This window comes from Aethina tumida, chromosome 7, assembly GCF_024364675.1.
Source record: "Aethina tumida isolate Nest 87 chromosome 7, icAetTumi1.1, whole genome shotgun sequence".
NCBI lineage: Eukaryota > Metazoa > Arthropoda > Insecta > Coleoptera > Nitidulidae > Aethina > Aethina tumida.
Genome location: NC_065441.1, coordinates 6,792,053 through 6,808,051, shown reverse-complemented (window position 1 = coordinate 6,808,051; position 15,999 = coordinate 6,792,053). Strand labels below are relative to the sequence as shown.

Sequence of the window (15,999 nt, the reverse complement as noted above, 5' to 3'; positions counted from 1 at the left end):
AAAAATTGTTTCTTTTGTAAATTATTGAAATGGTATTCTCCTCATTTAAAATTGTAATCTAAATCAATTTTTAAGCATAAATATTTTTTTTATCTTTTATATATTTTAAATTATTGTGTTTTTGTCCTTCATTTTTGAGTTTGAAAGTTTTTTTTGCTTTCTGCTCACTCAACAATTTTTAAACCTTATTCAATCATGGAATATTTATAATTAGTAATTATTTCTAAATATTCTTTATATAATTGAGAAATAATTTCATTTTAAATCCAATCATACTTAATTAAAAAAATAGCAGAATTTATTTTAAAAATATATTTTTTTATCTACTATACAAATTACAAGTTTTTATTCCATTTTTAAACATTTATAAATCATTGAAAAATTGTTTGATCTCCTTTTTTAAGTTTGAAAGTTTTTGAAAGTCAATAGTTTTAAATATTTTAATTAATAGTTATTTCTAAATATGGAATTTTAATTCTATAAATCATAATTTATAATATTGAAAAATAATTTCATTTTAAAACCAATCATACTTAATTCAAAAAATAGCAATCATATTTTTCTAAAAATATTTTTTTTGTCTAATTTATAAATTATTGAAAAGATAATTTTCTGAAATTAAATTTTTTTACATCTGCCCATTTAGTAATTTTTAAGCAATTATTTATTAGTAAATTTGGTAAGTTATAATTCAAATCAATTTTTATAAAATATATTCTACATAATATAATTTCTAAAATCATTCATCTTTAATTCTTAAAATAGACACATATCTATTTTGATGATTTATAATTAGAAAATTAGTAAACTAAAATTTTCCAGTCTATCACAAATTTTCACAGTTAACAATGTAACTATATAAAGGTTCAGTTCGATTAATTAACAAATCTATGTATTTTAATTACGAACATTGCAGCCCTTTTAGAATGTGCAACGTGATCAAAGTGAGATTAAACGTCATTGAACAGTTCGAGCCTTTATGGCGTAACGAAACGACAATGCGATTTAAGCACAATCAACGATTCCCGTTACACTTTCGGCCCTCCAGAAATAATTAGCGGAAACATTTTCCCAATTCCCGATGCGACAGCGCTAGGCTAAATATGGCACTCCATTTTTTTTGCTCGCGTGCCAAGACCACATGGACGGCAAATGTATGCGAACGCTCCTCCGCGTTGGGCCCCATATGGTCATAAAAGACACCAGGTTTTTTTTATGAGCGAACACGTCCAGACAGGTGTTGTTCGATGGGTTACTTATGCTTATTTATACACGTGCATATTTATATGTGTTTGTTGGCCGAATTCGACGAAGAATCCGTTTTGTATTCCGGACGTGGTTGTTGGTTTAAAATTGTTTTGGCGATGTGACGATGGGTTTGGACAGTTGTTTCGGTTCCTTTCATTTTTATTGTTGGCTAATAACTGGGATTGTACTGGAATGGGGCTCACATGGTGTTTTAAAATTTTTCCCTGTCCCGAATGAAGTTAATAAATTCGTCAAAATAATAATAATAAATACTTTTTTAAGGTAACACTACGAGAAGATGGTGGAATTTCAAGGGTTGGGATATAAAACTTAATTTTTCAACTATTTCAAGATATATATAAAACAAATTTATGGATAAAATAATATAAATTAATAAAGATAACATCTAAGTACTGAACTAAAGACTAAAATACTAGAAGGTGGTGATAGAAGAGTTAATAATTACGACCATTATGAACAATCATCAGCTCCTATCCAAAAATGGCCAAGATCAGACCTTCGACATCTGAATCTTCCCGGGGTAAGCGTTAAAAGACTGTTTTTGGAAATTGGTCGAGTTCTATAAATGGTGGAATGATTTTATTTATCTACCACAATTTAACTCGGTTTACAAAAATAAAAGGGGTAAAGTTTTTCTTTGCTTTGTCCTTCTTTTGATTTATTTTTAATCAATTTTTAAATTATTTTGAGTAAATTTCAATGACAGTTAAAATTCATTACTTTATCATGTAATTTAAGTAGTAATGTTCCAGTTATAAAAGTTCAGTCCCGCCGGAAATCCAGTACAATTGATAAATAATATATAAAAATGTACACGATATAAACATAAATTCATTTTTTATTAATAAATAAAAATAAACGAAACAGTACTAGTAATTAATGAGTAATTTTTTTGTTCAAAAATCAAAAATAAATAAGTTGATGAAGATTTAAAATATATTTAATCCTCAAAACCACTTATTTTTAGGTGGATTTAATGGTGTTACCTGAGAATTAAAACGAAGGAATTTCCTTAATTCCATCGATTCCATTATCTGAAATCTCTTGTTATTTTGAACAGTTTTATGGATCAGAAATATTATTGTGAATTACCTTGAGCTAAACTAGTTTTGTTTGATAATTGCAAAGTGACACTCGAATTTAATTGAATTCATGTTTTGTTTGTGATTTTGACTAGACACATCAAATACCTCTGTGGTCAAGTGTTTGAAATTTTAGTACTCCAATATTTACTACATAAAATATACATGCACATATATTTACAGATTACAACTTCATAAATGTTTCATAAATTACCTTTAAAGGTCCATAAATCATATTACACGAATCAAGTTATTAAAAATCATAACGGGCGTTCTAAAACATGAACTTTCATTTCAGTCCGACATAAATAAGACATTTGAATGTGTTTCCCGGAAGAATTTAAAATAATGCTCAATAACACAGATAACATAATATAAACAAAATGAATTTCTGGTGAATGAAATTTACTAATTATATCTTCCAGGAAGACAGATAAATACGTAAATTTCCACAATTTTTAGTACTTAGTTTAATAACGGTTGTATTCATTAAACTTTGGCATTACTAATATATGTCGGATTATAAAAATTAAACGAACTTTACCATCTGACATTTCCAAACACACCTCGTGTATTTATTTATAGTTTATTATACACAGATAATTGAATTAAAATTTATTAATAAACTTAAAGTAATTTTCGTTTGTAATTTATGCGAAACGTTGAGCAAACGAAATAATAATAAACAAGGTTGCATGGGGTCTTGCGAAAAATTAAAATTATCTTTTCTGGTTATTTATAGTTGTTTTATAGCTTAAGGAACTTTATACGGTTGAGATTAATATTGTTCATACGACAGAATTGTTAATTATTTAAAATTCATAGTCACTGTTTATAACACATGTGCAGATTGCAGTTAAACAAATGAGAATTTTAAGAATTTTTGAGTAAATAAAAATGAAAATTTAAATTTTATGTATTTTACAAAACTATTGTTTGTACTTATATATTTTATTATTTGGATGTGACTCATATGATAAAACACTGACAGTGAGTGTAACCACAGAATTATGTCTGTATGTAATTTTACATGTTAATGAGTAAATTTTCTATTATATGTTTAATGTTGTGAGATATTTCATTGATTTTTACCAACAAATGATTTCTCTAGAAATTATTAAGCATCGGAAAAAGTGTTTTATGCTTTTAGTTAATGATTTATCTAATAATTTCGAATAACATTTTTGTATTAAACTGAAAATGTTATTCAAAAGTTTTCTACGCTTTTTCTTGGGTTAAAAGTGTTTAAAACTACCGGAAGTAGTACGTTGCATCTATGATCAACATTAAACTAATTTAGATTTATACCAGTCATAAGACAGCGTTGAATCAATCATTACAAAGGGGCTTCAATCATTTAATTTCATCATAATGTTGAAGTAATGAATTCTACACAGATTTGACAGTTACCAGTTCTCTTCTTGCGGGTTACTACTGGCGAAGCTTCAAGAGCTACTTTAAGGCTTCCAGTGTAAAATGAGAAACTATCTCTTTCACAATATAAACCAAACATTTATTTAATTCTGAAAGGGATGCCATAACTTAAGTTACCCTTCATTCCGAAGAACCCAAACGAATTGAATATAATCATAAAAGGATAAGATAACCTAACAAATCAACTAACGTTTGTTTACATTTAAAGAATCTACGTCAAAAACCTAAGAAGTTACGTCCCAAATTAAAAATAAGTCGTTCCTGAATGTTTGTTAATGAAAATACATATCTGACCTGATGTGTTGTTAACATTAAACATGGGTTAATGACATGCAATTCTGGATTTCACCAATCAATATAATCGTAACAACAGATCGAAATGAAATTTTCATTGAATGCCAAGGCCAACCAGATAGTACATCAAAGATTGCGGTGATATTATACATTGTGATGAAAATCACACGAGCCATTTCGTTATTATTGATTCCTACACCATTATTACACGTAATTTGAACAAGGTTTCGTCGATAATCGTGTGTAAAAAATATTTGGATAAAAGCTTATTAATATTTCAAGGCTAATCTATTATTACAGATAATGCATGCAGATTTATTGGTTGTTTGTTTGATTGTCTAATGTACCTCTCTGTAATTGTTGCTAATAGTAAATTGAAACCCACACGTCGCACAAAACTATAAAGAAAACATTGAGAAATGCAATTTATCAATATTTACCTAGTCTATTTTTACAAAATAATTAGCTAAATCAATATGTGGTGTTTAAGCAGTAACTTGAGCTATTTTGAGCCTATTCATAAATAGTTTTGCAAGATCCATTGATGAAACAATAGTATTACAATATATTTCCAAAATAATTAAGTGGGTCAAAATGCATAAATCGGGAATTGACCCAAATTTTTGGGAAACAGACAAGAATTTATATAAACTGATATAAATAAAACAGTTAGGAAATTGAGATTTTAATATGGAATGAATTACATACATTATAATTTTTAATCAAAGTTTTTTATTAAAAGTCAATAAAATACTCTATTATTTATAAAACCTGGTTTCTATATTTTCATTGATTGTTCTTAATATTTAATTTAAAAATGTATATATAAGGTTGTATTTAATTAAAAAGATTAAATGAAGTTATTAAACTCATTAGACTACAGTCACTGTAACTTCTTGGGGTTCTAAAGGACTTCTGCAATCCTGCTTTTGACTCTAATAATACACCAGAAGAATTAGAAGCATCCCCATAGCATAATTGAATCTCCACCACATTTCAAATTTTTAGCAGAACCATCATTTTTCATAAATTAAATTTAGATTTATATATTATCATGTAATTTAACTATGATTTACAGCAATAATGTTTCAGTTATAAAAGTTCAGTCTGGTCTGAAACTTCAATCCTGCTATTAATGCACCAGAAGAATTGGAAGCATCCCCATAGCATAATTGAACCGCCACCATATTTCGCAGTGGGTATAACTAACTTTTTGTGTAGTTTTGTCCCTATAGAATGTCTACCATAAGCTACGACTAAAGACTACGGTGTGGTTCAATGAATGTCATCCTAAGTACATCAAAATTGAACTTCTCACACTCCTTGAACTAATTTCATCAAGTGCCAATTCCTCCAGGTTGACCTTAATTTCATTTGATGATAAGATTGGATTAATTTTTGACAGAGTTATTTGGTTATCGATTTTCTTTCAAGTGTTTCGAACTCAGACAAAATTTTTCATAGCTACCACTAAATAAATTGACTTATTCGGAGGGTACTTACTGAAAGACTCCGTCGACAGCGACAACTTGTCCAGCTGCGAACTGTCCCTGTCGTTGTAGATCAGAATGCCGGCGGCTTCGCTGTGAAACGCGTTCTCCACCTTCGTCTCGAAGCTGCACTTGCCCCGTTTCACCAGGGCGATCCACGGCTCGCCGCTCAGCGGCAACGCATCCCTGTTCGAGTCCCTTAGCGGCAGGACGCATCCGGTGTGATCGTCTCTGTCCCTTTGCGAGCCCACGTGCACTATGCGTCCGAACATGGGGCCGATGGGGCCGCCGCCGTACCGTCCCACCTCCGTCTTGTCGGTGTGGAAGCCGCGGTTGTCGTGGTATGATACGTTCAGGAAGGCCGACGTGTAGACGTCGTTGAAACGGCCCTCATCGTCGGGGGCGAATTGCGAGAACGGGGACGTGGCGGACCATTCCTCGGGGACGGGGCTGGCTTTGGCGGCGGAGAGGATTGCGGTGACGGTCAGGGCCAAATCCCACCTCATCATTCGCTTTTTAATTACTTGAGTTACTTATTAATTGTGTATTTTTTCTGATCTCTTGACGAGATAGAGCGCATAGTATGCGATAAGTAAATATTTGTTGGATTGCTATTGTGTAAGTCAGTTTCCTGTTTCAACATTTAATTTTCTAAGGGAATCTGGAACAAACATAATATATTAGTATATACGGAATCGTTTCATCTTAAAAACGACAGTCTGTTGGAAGGCTGTTCTTTAATATATTATAATTAACAATTTGAATTCTACTTTCTAGATATGTTAAAACATTTTTAGAAATCTATGCAAATAATATTTTTGTATGTTCTACAAATACTTTGAAAACTTTTGAAGTACTTCGGTTTAATATAGTATATTATATAACTAACAATGTGTTCAGCTTTCTAGATTTGTTGAAATGTTTCTAAAAATGTGTTAAGAATATTTTATGATACAGATAAAAATCTTCGAAATTCTCTGATGTTAACGTGATATACATTACAATGAATCATTTGGATTTTGCTTTCTAGATACATTTAAACATTTCCAGAAATATGTATTAAGAATATTTTGTATGTCCTACAGATATCTCGAAGTCCTTTTAAGCATTCTGACGTTAATATCGTATATTTTATAATTTACAATTTGGGTCCTGCTTTTTAGATTTGTTGAAGTGTTTCCAGAAATATGTGTTAAGAATATTTTATGTCCTACAGATATTTTGAAAACATTAGAAGTATTCCGTTAATATATTTTATTATTAACAATATATTTTATTATTAACAATTTGAGTCACTCTATTCTAGATTTGTTGAAATGTTTCTAGAAATCTATGTTAATAATTTTATATAACTTTCAGATATTTTAAAACCTTCGAAAATCTGCGAAGTTAAGGTGATATATTTTATAATGAACAATTGGGATTCTGCTTTCTATATATAATTAAACATTTCCAGAAATTTGTATTAAAAATATATTCTGCAGATACTTTAACGATCGTCCGGTTTTGTAGATTTGTTGCAATGTTTCTAGAAATAATATTTTATGACCTATTGATATTTTTAAAACCTTCAAAATTCTCCGATGATAACATGATATATATTACAATGAATAATTTGGATTTTGCTTTTTAGATATATCTCTCACACATTTCTAGAAATCTGTGTTTTTGTATGTCCTACAGATACTTTGGAGACTTTTGAAGTACTCCGACATTAATATCGTATATTTTGTAATTAACAATTTGGGTCCTGCTTTCTACATTTATTACTATGTTTCTAGAAATTTGAGTTAAGAATATTTTTGTATGGCCTACATATACTTTTGTAGTTCTATATATAATGTGATATATTTTATTAACAATTTTGGTCCTGCTTTCTACACATGTTTAAACATTTATAGAAATCTGAGTTAAGAATATTTTTACGTTTTATGGATACTTTGAAAACCTTTATAGTACTCCGTACAATGTGACATATTTTATTAATTTTGGTGCTGATTTCTAGATTTGCTGAAATGTTCTAGAAATCTGTGTCAAAAATATTTTATAATCTACAAGTACTTTGTACAAATAATTTATAATTAGAGTTCTGTTCCCTAGTTAAGTTTAAATCTAGAAATTTTTGTTAAGAATAGTCTATGATCTACAAATAAAATCTTTGATATACTGCGATGTTAATATGGTACATTTTATAATTAACAATTTGGGTTCTGCTTTCTAGATATGTTACAATCTTTTAAGAAATCTGAGTTAGACATATTTTATGACATACATATATTTTATATATCTTTGAAGTATCCCGATTTTAATATTAATATCTAAGAATATTATAATTAAATATTCCTATTATGGTGGACGTACATAAATATTAAAAGTTCAATAATCTTATAGATATTATCTCTTATGCCTTTTAGATCGAGTATTTTACATTTAATATGTACAAAATTATATTGATCAAATTATATATCTAATTGGACATAACATTGAGTTATCATTTTTATCTGAATTATTTTTATAATTAGTTGATTTTATCTTTTGTGAGTTAAAAGTTACTAGTGTTAAAGGTAAAATTGACAAGTGTTCCCTAAGGATAACAGAAACTAGTCGGTTTTAAAATATGTGACAATTTAATAAGTTAACACGTATAAAAGTTTATTCCTGGGCCATAATTTTTAAAGGTAAAATGAATACGTATTTAACAGTTTATTTATAAAATTGTTTAAATAAAATATTCCCAATATTTCATTTTTAATAGTCCCGCCATAAATGCTATTAAATTATGCACATTTATAAGTTGAAATAAAATTTCCAGAATATAATAAACAATAAACTTACAACCGTAATGAAAATGAGCTGATTTAAAGGAACAGAAAATTCCAAATTACCCACTAATGCACTGATACCACTGTCAACTGCCCACAAAATCACTAATCTAACCGACAAGTGACAATGGCAAAATACTAATGACGACCATTTCGAACTTCATAAATAAAAATTATTGTATAAACAAAACAACGTATTCGCGTGTTTTTTCCACAGGTACGACTGGTCGGATTTTAATATTTGTTTATCTCGAGACTAATTACCCGAACGGCAATTAACTTTATCGCGATTGTTGCGATATACGAACGAGAGAGAATAAAAATATTTGCGGCTTCGCCGTCGTATTGAAACGGGTCAAAAAACGACGACGACGATTTCGCCATCCATTTTTCCCCGCAAACTTGTTTATTTATACGGTCAATTGTTGTTTATTCGGTACTTTTGTGCGTGGTCCGCGGCCTGAATGCAGGCCAGGTTTAGGTATTTTTAGCGGGTTTCATTTAGTTTTTCCGTTTGATTCACGGGGAAATGCGCATTGTTCAGAGATGCGAATATATTTACGGTATGCGTCAAATTTAAATATAAATTTGATTTGCGATGCGAATATTTTCGGGTTGACAATTGCAATTGACGATAGGTTAACAAATATTTATGCTAATGCTGAAAAGGATTAACCTAAAGACGTGGTTTGTTTTATTAATTTTTGTAGGTTTGCAAATATTTGGGGGGTTTATAGACACTCAATGTTTTCATAATAAACACCATAAATATTGTGAAAGATTTTAATTTTCACTGTACTGTAAACGTACCCGGTATGTCTATGGAAGTCATACATAATTAATGATAAACTATTCATTTCTCTTCGTAACTTTCATTTTCTCTTCATACACTTAATAGAGGTATTTAAAATTACTGACACATATAATTTTATATAATACAACAGCTTTTTGTTTGTTTGTTTTCATTTTATATGATGGAACACATGTTCCTCGAAAATTTACTGCCAGTATATATAAAACTATCCATAAAAACAGTTTTATTGTATATTTACAAGGAATTACTTACAAAGTATTGTTTATAATACAGTTTAATACTAACAACATTGAGAAAGTGTTTTTTTTATATGGGTGCTTTAAAATTTAATTATGTTAAAGCAAATCTTTTATAATCCTTTTGAAATGTTAAATTAAATATATATATATATATATATATATATATATATATATATATATATATATATATTTATAAAAACTTTCATTTGCCTTAAAAATAAATATAAACGTGGCGGATTAATAATGAATTTAACATTGAAAATATTCATATTGGTGAATATTATTTCAGTTGACAATTTTAAACTTCTGACGTATTAATCAATTTTTTATTTATTACTTAGTTTATTTAAAATTAAAATGTGAAAATTGTTTAATTATAAATTAATAAAAAGTACCTTTTTATCAAGATAATTTTATCTACGTGATTATTAAATACTATAAATAGTGCAGTGCATTTTACATCAGGGATTTTTAAGAATTTCCAAATTATATCTGAAATATATGTAAATATGTATATGATTTACTTGTTTGATTTTTATGTCTGATAGACAAATGTATAAAATTAAATTTAATCTATCACTCATTATCATTATGTTAAGTTTATAAATGTGCGTTGTTGTATATGTAAATGTTTGATCCGTTTTTTATACCTAATAACGTAATTACAACTAAAAGATTTATATTAAATATTTGGGGTTTTTTTATTTTAAACAAGCTTTAATTAATGTACATATTAATATCACACCAATTGGTTAAAAATTGTAACCGCAACTTCCTAAATTGTTTAATAAACTGATAAGTTGTGTTGATGTTAACGCAATAAATTGGTACACAAGTTGTTCATATATATATGGAAATTTTGTAATAATTCATAAGTAAAATCATAGAAATTAATAAAGGTTATACCAGAGATAGAACGGAGATTAACAATCATTAGCTGCTATTTAAAAAACCTACAATAAATAAAAGAGCTATTGTGCCACCTTCGACATTAAAATCTTTTTTGTGTGACTATAAAGAAAATTTAGACTCACTTGAATAGTGAGGCTTTATCTAACTAATTTGTTTTATTTTTTAACTAGTCCAGCAACTAATGTTTATTCAGAAAGACTGTTTATAATAGATTCAAGTTAAGTTCTATAAATGCAGAAATGCTTTTATTTATCCACACAATTTATCTTTATTTATAAAAGAAATAAGGTTCAAACACATTTATGAATTTAAAATCTATTGTCTAGTAACTACACTAAAAACTAAAATAATAAAATATGGGGGGAATTGAAGGGTTGTCAGTTACGACGAGTATGAGCAATCATTAATTGCTCTCCAAAAGGAAAAATAGGACACAGTTGAGTAAACTATTCCAGTAACTAATGTTTATTCAGAAAGACTATTTTCAGAAATGGTTGTTTATAATAGGTTATAAAAGTAAGGTTCAACATTCTTCATTACATTATATTTACATTTAATTAGTTCTAAAATTTTTGAAAATTTCGGTGTAATTCGTCTGTTCATCTTATTCGAAGAAATAAAAATGTACTAACTAACCTAACATGGTAAATAATCAAAATTATTTAATAAAAAAATTACTTCAGGGTACTTTTATTTACTTTACTTCCTCTGACTTTAATTTTATGATAAAACTCAAAATGTTACCTTTAAACAAAGTGGTATAAGTATGTTACTGTAAACATTCTGCAGTATTAATTATTATATTAATTTATTCAGCTTTTCAAAAAACTAATAAATAATGACTTTGAAAAACACCCAGTATACCCGTAATTATCAAATTTTGATTTATAATAAATCAAATTATTTTCATTCTGAGAATTAGTAGTAGAATTAGAGATAGATATATTTATCTCTAGCTATTTTTTCAAATTTAATTTGAACGTACACTATTAGAGAGAGTATTTTTTAAATTTTAATACTGTATATGACTTTAATAAAGAATTCTGTAAAAACATTATAAATTTATAAACAATTATTAAATTGAATGTTAAACATTTTTCTTCTGTCCACTAATCAAACCAAAATATCTAAACCTGAAAATTTACATTCTGATTCGTGGATGATTCACTAAAGTACTGAAAAATTAAAAAGAAGCTTTTCCAATGCAACAAAATTAACCACCTTCTATTGAATTTTGAATTTTGATGTTAATTAAAATATTAAGAGGTTAAGGTACCACCACATAAATGAGGTTAGGTTAGGTTGAAGATTTTTATATTATTCGAAGAAATAAAAAAATACTTTACTTACTTTGTAAATAACCAACATTATTCAATAAAAAAGTTAATTCGGGATTCTTTATTTAGGGTTCCCCTGCTTCTTAATCTTTCAATTAAAGTCAAAACTCAAAATGGTGGCCTTCAACTTCAATACATTTATTAATCTGCAATTCAAATGATAGTTCATAACTAAGAAGTGTGTTTGTTTAAATTTCTAAGTAGGAAATGCATTTCCTCGAGTACAATACTACATATTATTATTATAAATCGAAAAAATAATGTTTTAGACAAGTCTCAACGAATTAAATATTAACAATTGAGGTTTACCCCCAACCTCACCTGAGGGAGTACTTCTTACTCAACATATTTAAAAGTTGAAATGAAAAGCGCATTGTATAAGTTATTATCAAACTATTTGGTTTATTTTTGTCTTCTGTAAAATACGAAAATTTAAAAAAAAAATTACAAATATTTACTATCTTAAATAAATAATAAGTTCGATAATAATAAATACGATAATTTTCTAAAAAATAGTAAATAATGATCTTGAAAAAAATATCAGTAAATTTATTTTAATCGTATAGAATATTTAAATTGTTAGACAGATTAGTTTAGGAAATGCATTTCCTCGAGTACATTACTACATATTATATTATAAATCGAAAAAATAATGTTTTAGACAAGTCTCAACGAATTAAATATTAACAATTGAGGTTTACCCCCAACCTCACCTGAGGGAGTACTTCTTACTCAACATATTTAAAAGTTGAAATGAAAAGCGCATTGTATAAGTTATTATCAAACTATTTGGTTTATTTTTGTCTTCTGTAAAATACGAAAATTTAAAAAAAAATTACAAATATTTACTATCTTAAATAAATAATGAGTACGATAATAATAAATACGATAATTTTCTAAAAAATGGTAAATAATGATCTTGAAAAAAATATCAGTAAATTTATTTTAATCGTATAAACCATTTAAATTGTTAGACAGATTAGTTTTTAAATTTTGTATTAATTTATAGGAATTTAAGTATGATTTACTATAAAAAAATGTTAACTTTGTAAAAATGATTTGTTTAATAAGTTTAATGTTAATAATTTTATATTAACATAATTTACCCATTATCCATAAATAAAATCCCATCTAAATATGCACCAAGACAGGTTTAATCATTTGAAGTAAACAAACAAAAACGCCTAAACTTGAAAATTAATCGACATCCAGTTTCGTTAGTTAACCACCGAATTGCTCAATGAATAAAAAGAAGCTTTCCCAACGCAACAAGAACAGCCTTCATCTGTTGACTCCTTTGTCGCCGCATGCACATGTAAACAAAGAACGCTTGTTTAACCGGTACTAACTTTTCGAATTTTTCAAATCGGGAACCCGTTCCAGTGGGACCGCGACCAAAACAACGAAAACCACTTCGAGCCGGACCGAAATTGACGAAACGATTTCGATGATCAATCTCGCACTGAAAAGTGCACCGGAACACGAACTTTTTCCTGCGAGCTGATCGGACCGCTTTGGCTGTGTAGCAGGAACGCGCACCGAACGACACGAACGCGTTGCAGTTTCGCTTTCGACTGGCGATGACTGGCACGAGAGGAACGGCGTAGCCGAAACACTTTTGTCGACGGGACGGGGTCTTCCTTCGGACGGTGCGTTGCGCAGGTGGAGGTGCCCCAGGTGATCGGTCGCCGGTCGCCGGCGACGGGACGGCCTGCCGACCAAGATGCGGCCGTTAATTGTTTCGTTTTTCGTCTTTCGTAAGCGATTCGGTCTCGTTTTGATTGGGATGCGGGATTTGAACTCGGGGCGGCTAGACGCGGGGTCGAGGACCTGCGACTACCTGTGCGGCTTGCGAGACGCCGTCTGCGGGGGCTTATTGGGGGTTCATTGTGTGTTCCACCGGGACCGTTTCCTTGCATACACTTGATTACTCGATTTTATTCCCATTTGATTTGTTAGGTAGTCTTCTTAAATTGTTGATGGACATGACGTTGGGAGATTGTAAGAAAATTTGTTAAAAATTATGAAAAATTTGTTGAGTAATAAAATATTTATAATCACCATTGAAAAATTATACAGTAGTGGTCATTATTATAGCAACTTTTTAGAATGTTAAATAGTTTAGCCATAATTTTTTTATTTAATATAATTAAATTATTTAAGTTTCTAGAATTGGGTTCTTAATTTTAATACGATAATTTTCCTAATTTCAGTTTTCCATTCTTTCTTTAGTTCCATATCGCAAAATCCATATTTCATCATTACTTGACCATACAGAAAATTTCTATTTATATTTATATTTATTTATAAATTTATATTTCTTATTGGAAATTGAATGATCTACAAAAAAGTTATCTTACAATTTTTTCATAACTCTTACCGTTTAGAAGATATTGGAGGCCAAAGTCTTTTCAACTCGGACAATTTTTTTCATATCAACCACTTGGCTAGTCTCTCTAGATTTTTTAATAATACGGAAAACGATTGACTTATTTAGCCAAAAACACTTAGCCACCTATTTCTTGTTTCTCTCGTTCTTCGTAAGGCTGAATTATAATGTCTCTTACAGTTTTACTTATCTAATGATTAAATAATAATAATAAAGAAAAAACCGCTAGTAAATAATCGATTTTAATTAACAGACAGCAATGAAAGATCAGAAAGTAAAAAGTTGGTATAATTTTGTCCATTGAAAAATAAACTACGCAATTTTTAAAGAATAGAGTAGACACAACATTAACAGAAAAACATTATGGGAACTGACTTCCAATTTAAGTGTGAGCTGTACATATTTTTTTATATTTTAATAAATTGCCTCAACTATATATAATTACGTACGTCTATTATATATAAATGATTTAATCTCATAATCATTATTTTAATTAATTTACTCTCCAGTCGGATTTTGTTTGATTGAAGTTGTTCTAAATTATTTGAAAGGTTAATTACTTATCGTCAATAAATCTCATTTTGAAGCTTCTTTAAAAATTAAAAAACCGACAGTAAATCTGATAAAATATCTATAATCATTTTAAAAATATGTTATCATAAACAGGCGGAGTTGAATTTGTTATAATTATGACTAATAAATCAAAATTTATGCAAAGTAAATATTTTTAAATACTATAAAAACTAAATCTAATAAACAGAAATGATAAAATTTTGGTAAGTGATATATTAATATGTAATATATATGTTAAAAATAGTTATATTAAAAGGTAAATGTTTCAAATGATAAGTAATGAATAATTAAAATTAATTATTGATAATTATTTTTTTTTTAATTTATTTGTTATAATTTATTCATATGTTTATTATAACATCTCCTTTGTCGCAAATTAATTGAAATATTATTTTTTTATTGGAAGAACCTATTGCTAATAAATTTCATACTAAAATTGATTAAACAATTATAATTATTTTATTAAAATCGGCAACAAGTATAATTCAAGATTTAATCGATAAATGACTTTAAGGTCAATATGTACGTACATTTAATTTAATTGTGTTTTTTAGTTTTATTTTAATTATTCATAATTTTATTTCCAATTATAAATGGAAGCAATTTTTTATATTTTTTGTTATAGTTTATTTCTAGGTTTAATGAAATTTTATTCTAAATTATTTGGTTAGCAAAATTGTAATTACTCTTATGGCAAAAATCTCGTTATAAATTTAATTAAAAATATTTTATAGATAACTGGCAGTAAATGTAATAAAATAAATATATTAAAAATTTGTTACGTTGAGTATGGAACACGATACAGTATCATTAATAAATAAAGTTTTACGAAAAATAAATATTTCATGTAGTTAAAATATGATGATAAAAGTTTACATTTTTGTGGGATTCAAACAATTGGTAAAGTAACTTAATATTTAAATGGAAAAGTTTATTAAAAAAAGCAATTTTTAAAATGGAAAAGTACCTAAGAATGATGCAAATTTAATTTAATTCTATTTATTTAGTTTTATTGTGTGTAAATATTCGTTTGTAGTTTATAAAGCAAGAATTTTATAACGTGATATCTGCATTACTATTCGGTTAAGCTCTGGTAATTGGGGTTTCATTATTTTCCTCTTCGCTAATTCAGCTTCTTATTAATTTATGCATTAAAGAAAATGCACTTTAATTTAATAATTGAATATTCATAGGAAATTAACTTTAATAAGTAGTAAAAAATGTATGTATATTGTTTAACTTTAATGAACTAAAATAAAATTTAATATGTGTATTTAATAAATATGTGTTATATTTGAATATTATTTATTTTTATAAATTAAACAACATTATAACAATTAAATT

General features: G+C 27.8%; 1 protein-coding gene across 2 annotated transcripts in view; it reads right to left on the bottom strand.

Moving 5' to 3' along the window:
- LOC109597964 (protein goliath) overlaps positions 1-13,276 on the bottom strand; it is a 31,508-nt gene extending 18,232 nt beyond the window's left edge. The window contains exons 1-2 of one of the 2 annotated variants that reach the window (XM_020013753.2): positions 13,043-13,276; positions 5,583-6,230 (exon numbers count right to left, since the gene is read on the bottom strand). In XM_020013753.2, coding sequence (XP_019869312.2) covers positions 5,583-6,078 — 496 coding nt within the window. In that variant the 5' untranslated portion in view covers positions 6,079-6,230; positions 13,043-13,276. Of the gene's footprint in view, positions 1-5,582; positions 6,231-8,404; positions 8,510-13,042 lie in introns of those variants that run through there. The other variant, XM_020013754.2, reaches the window with a different exon arrangement.
- Positions 13,277-15,999: the final 2,723 nt, after the last annotated feature.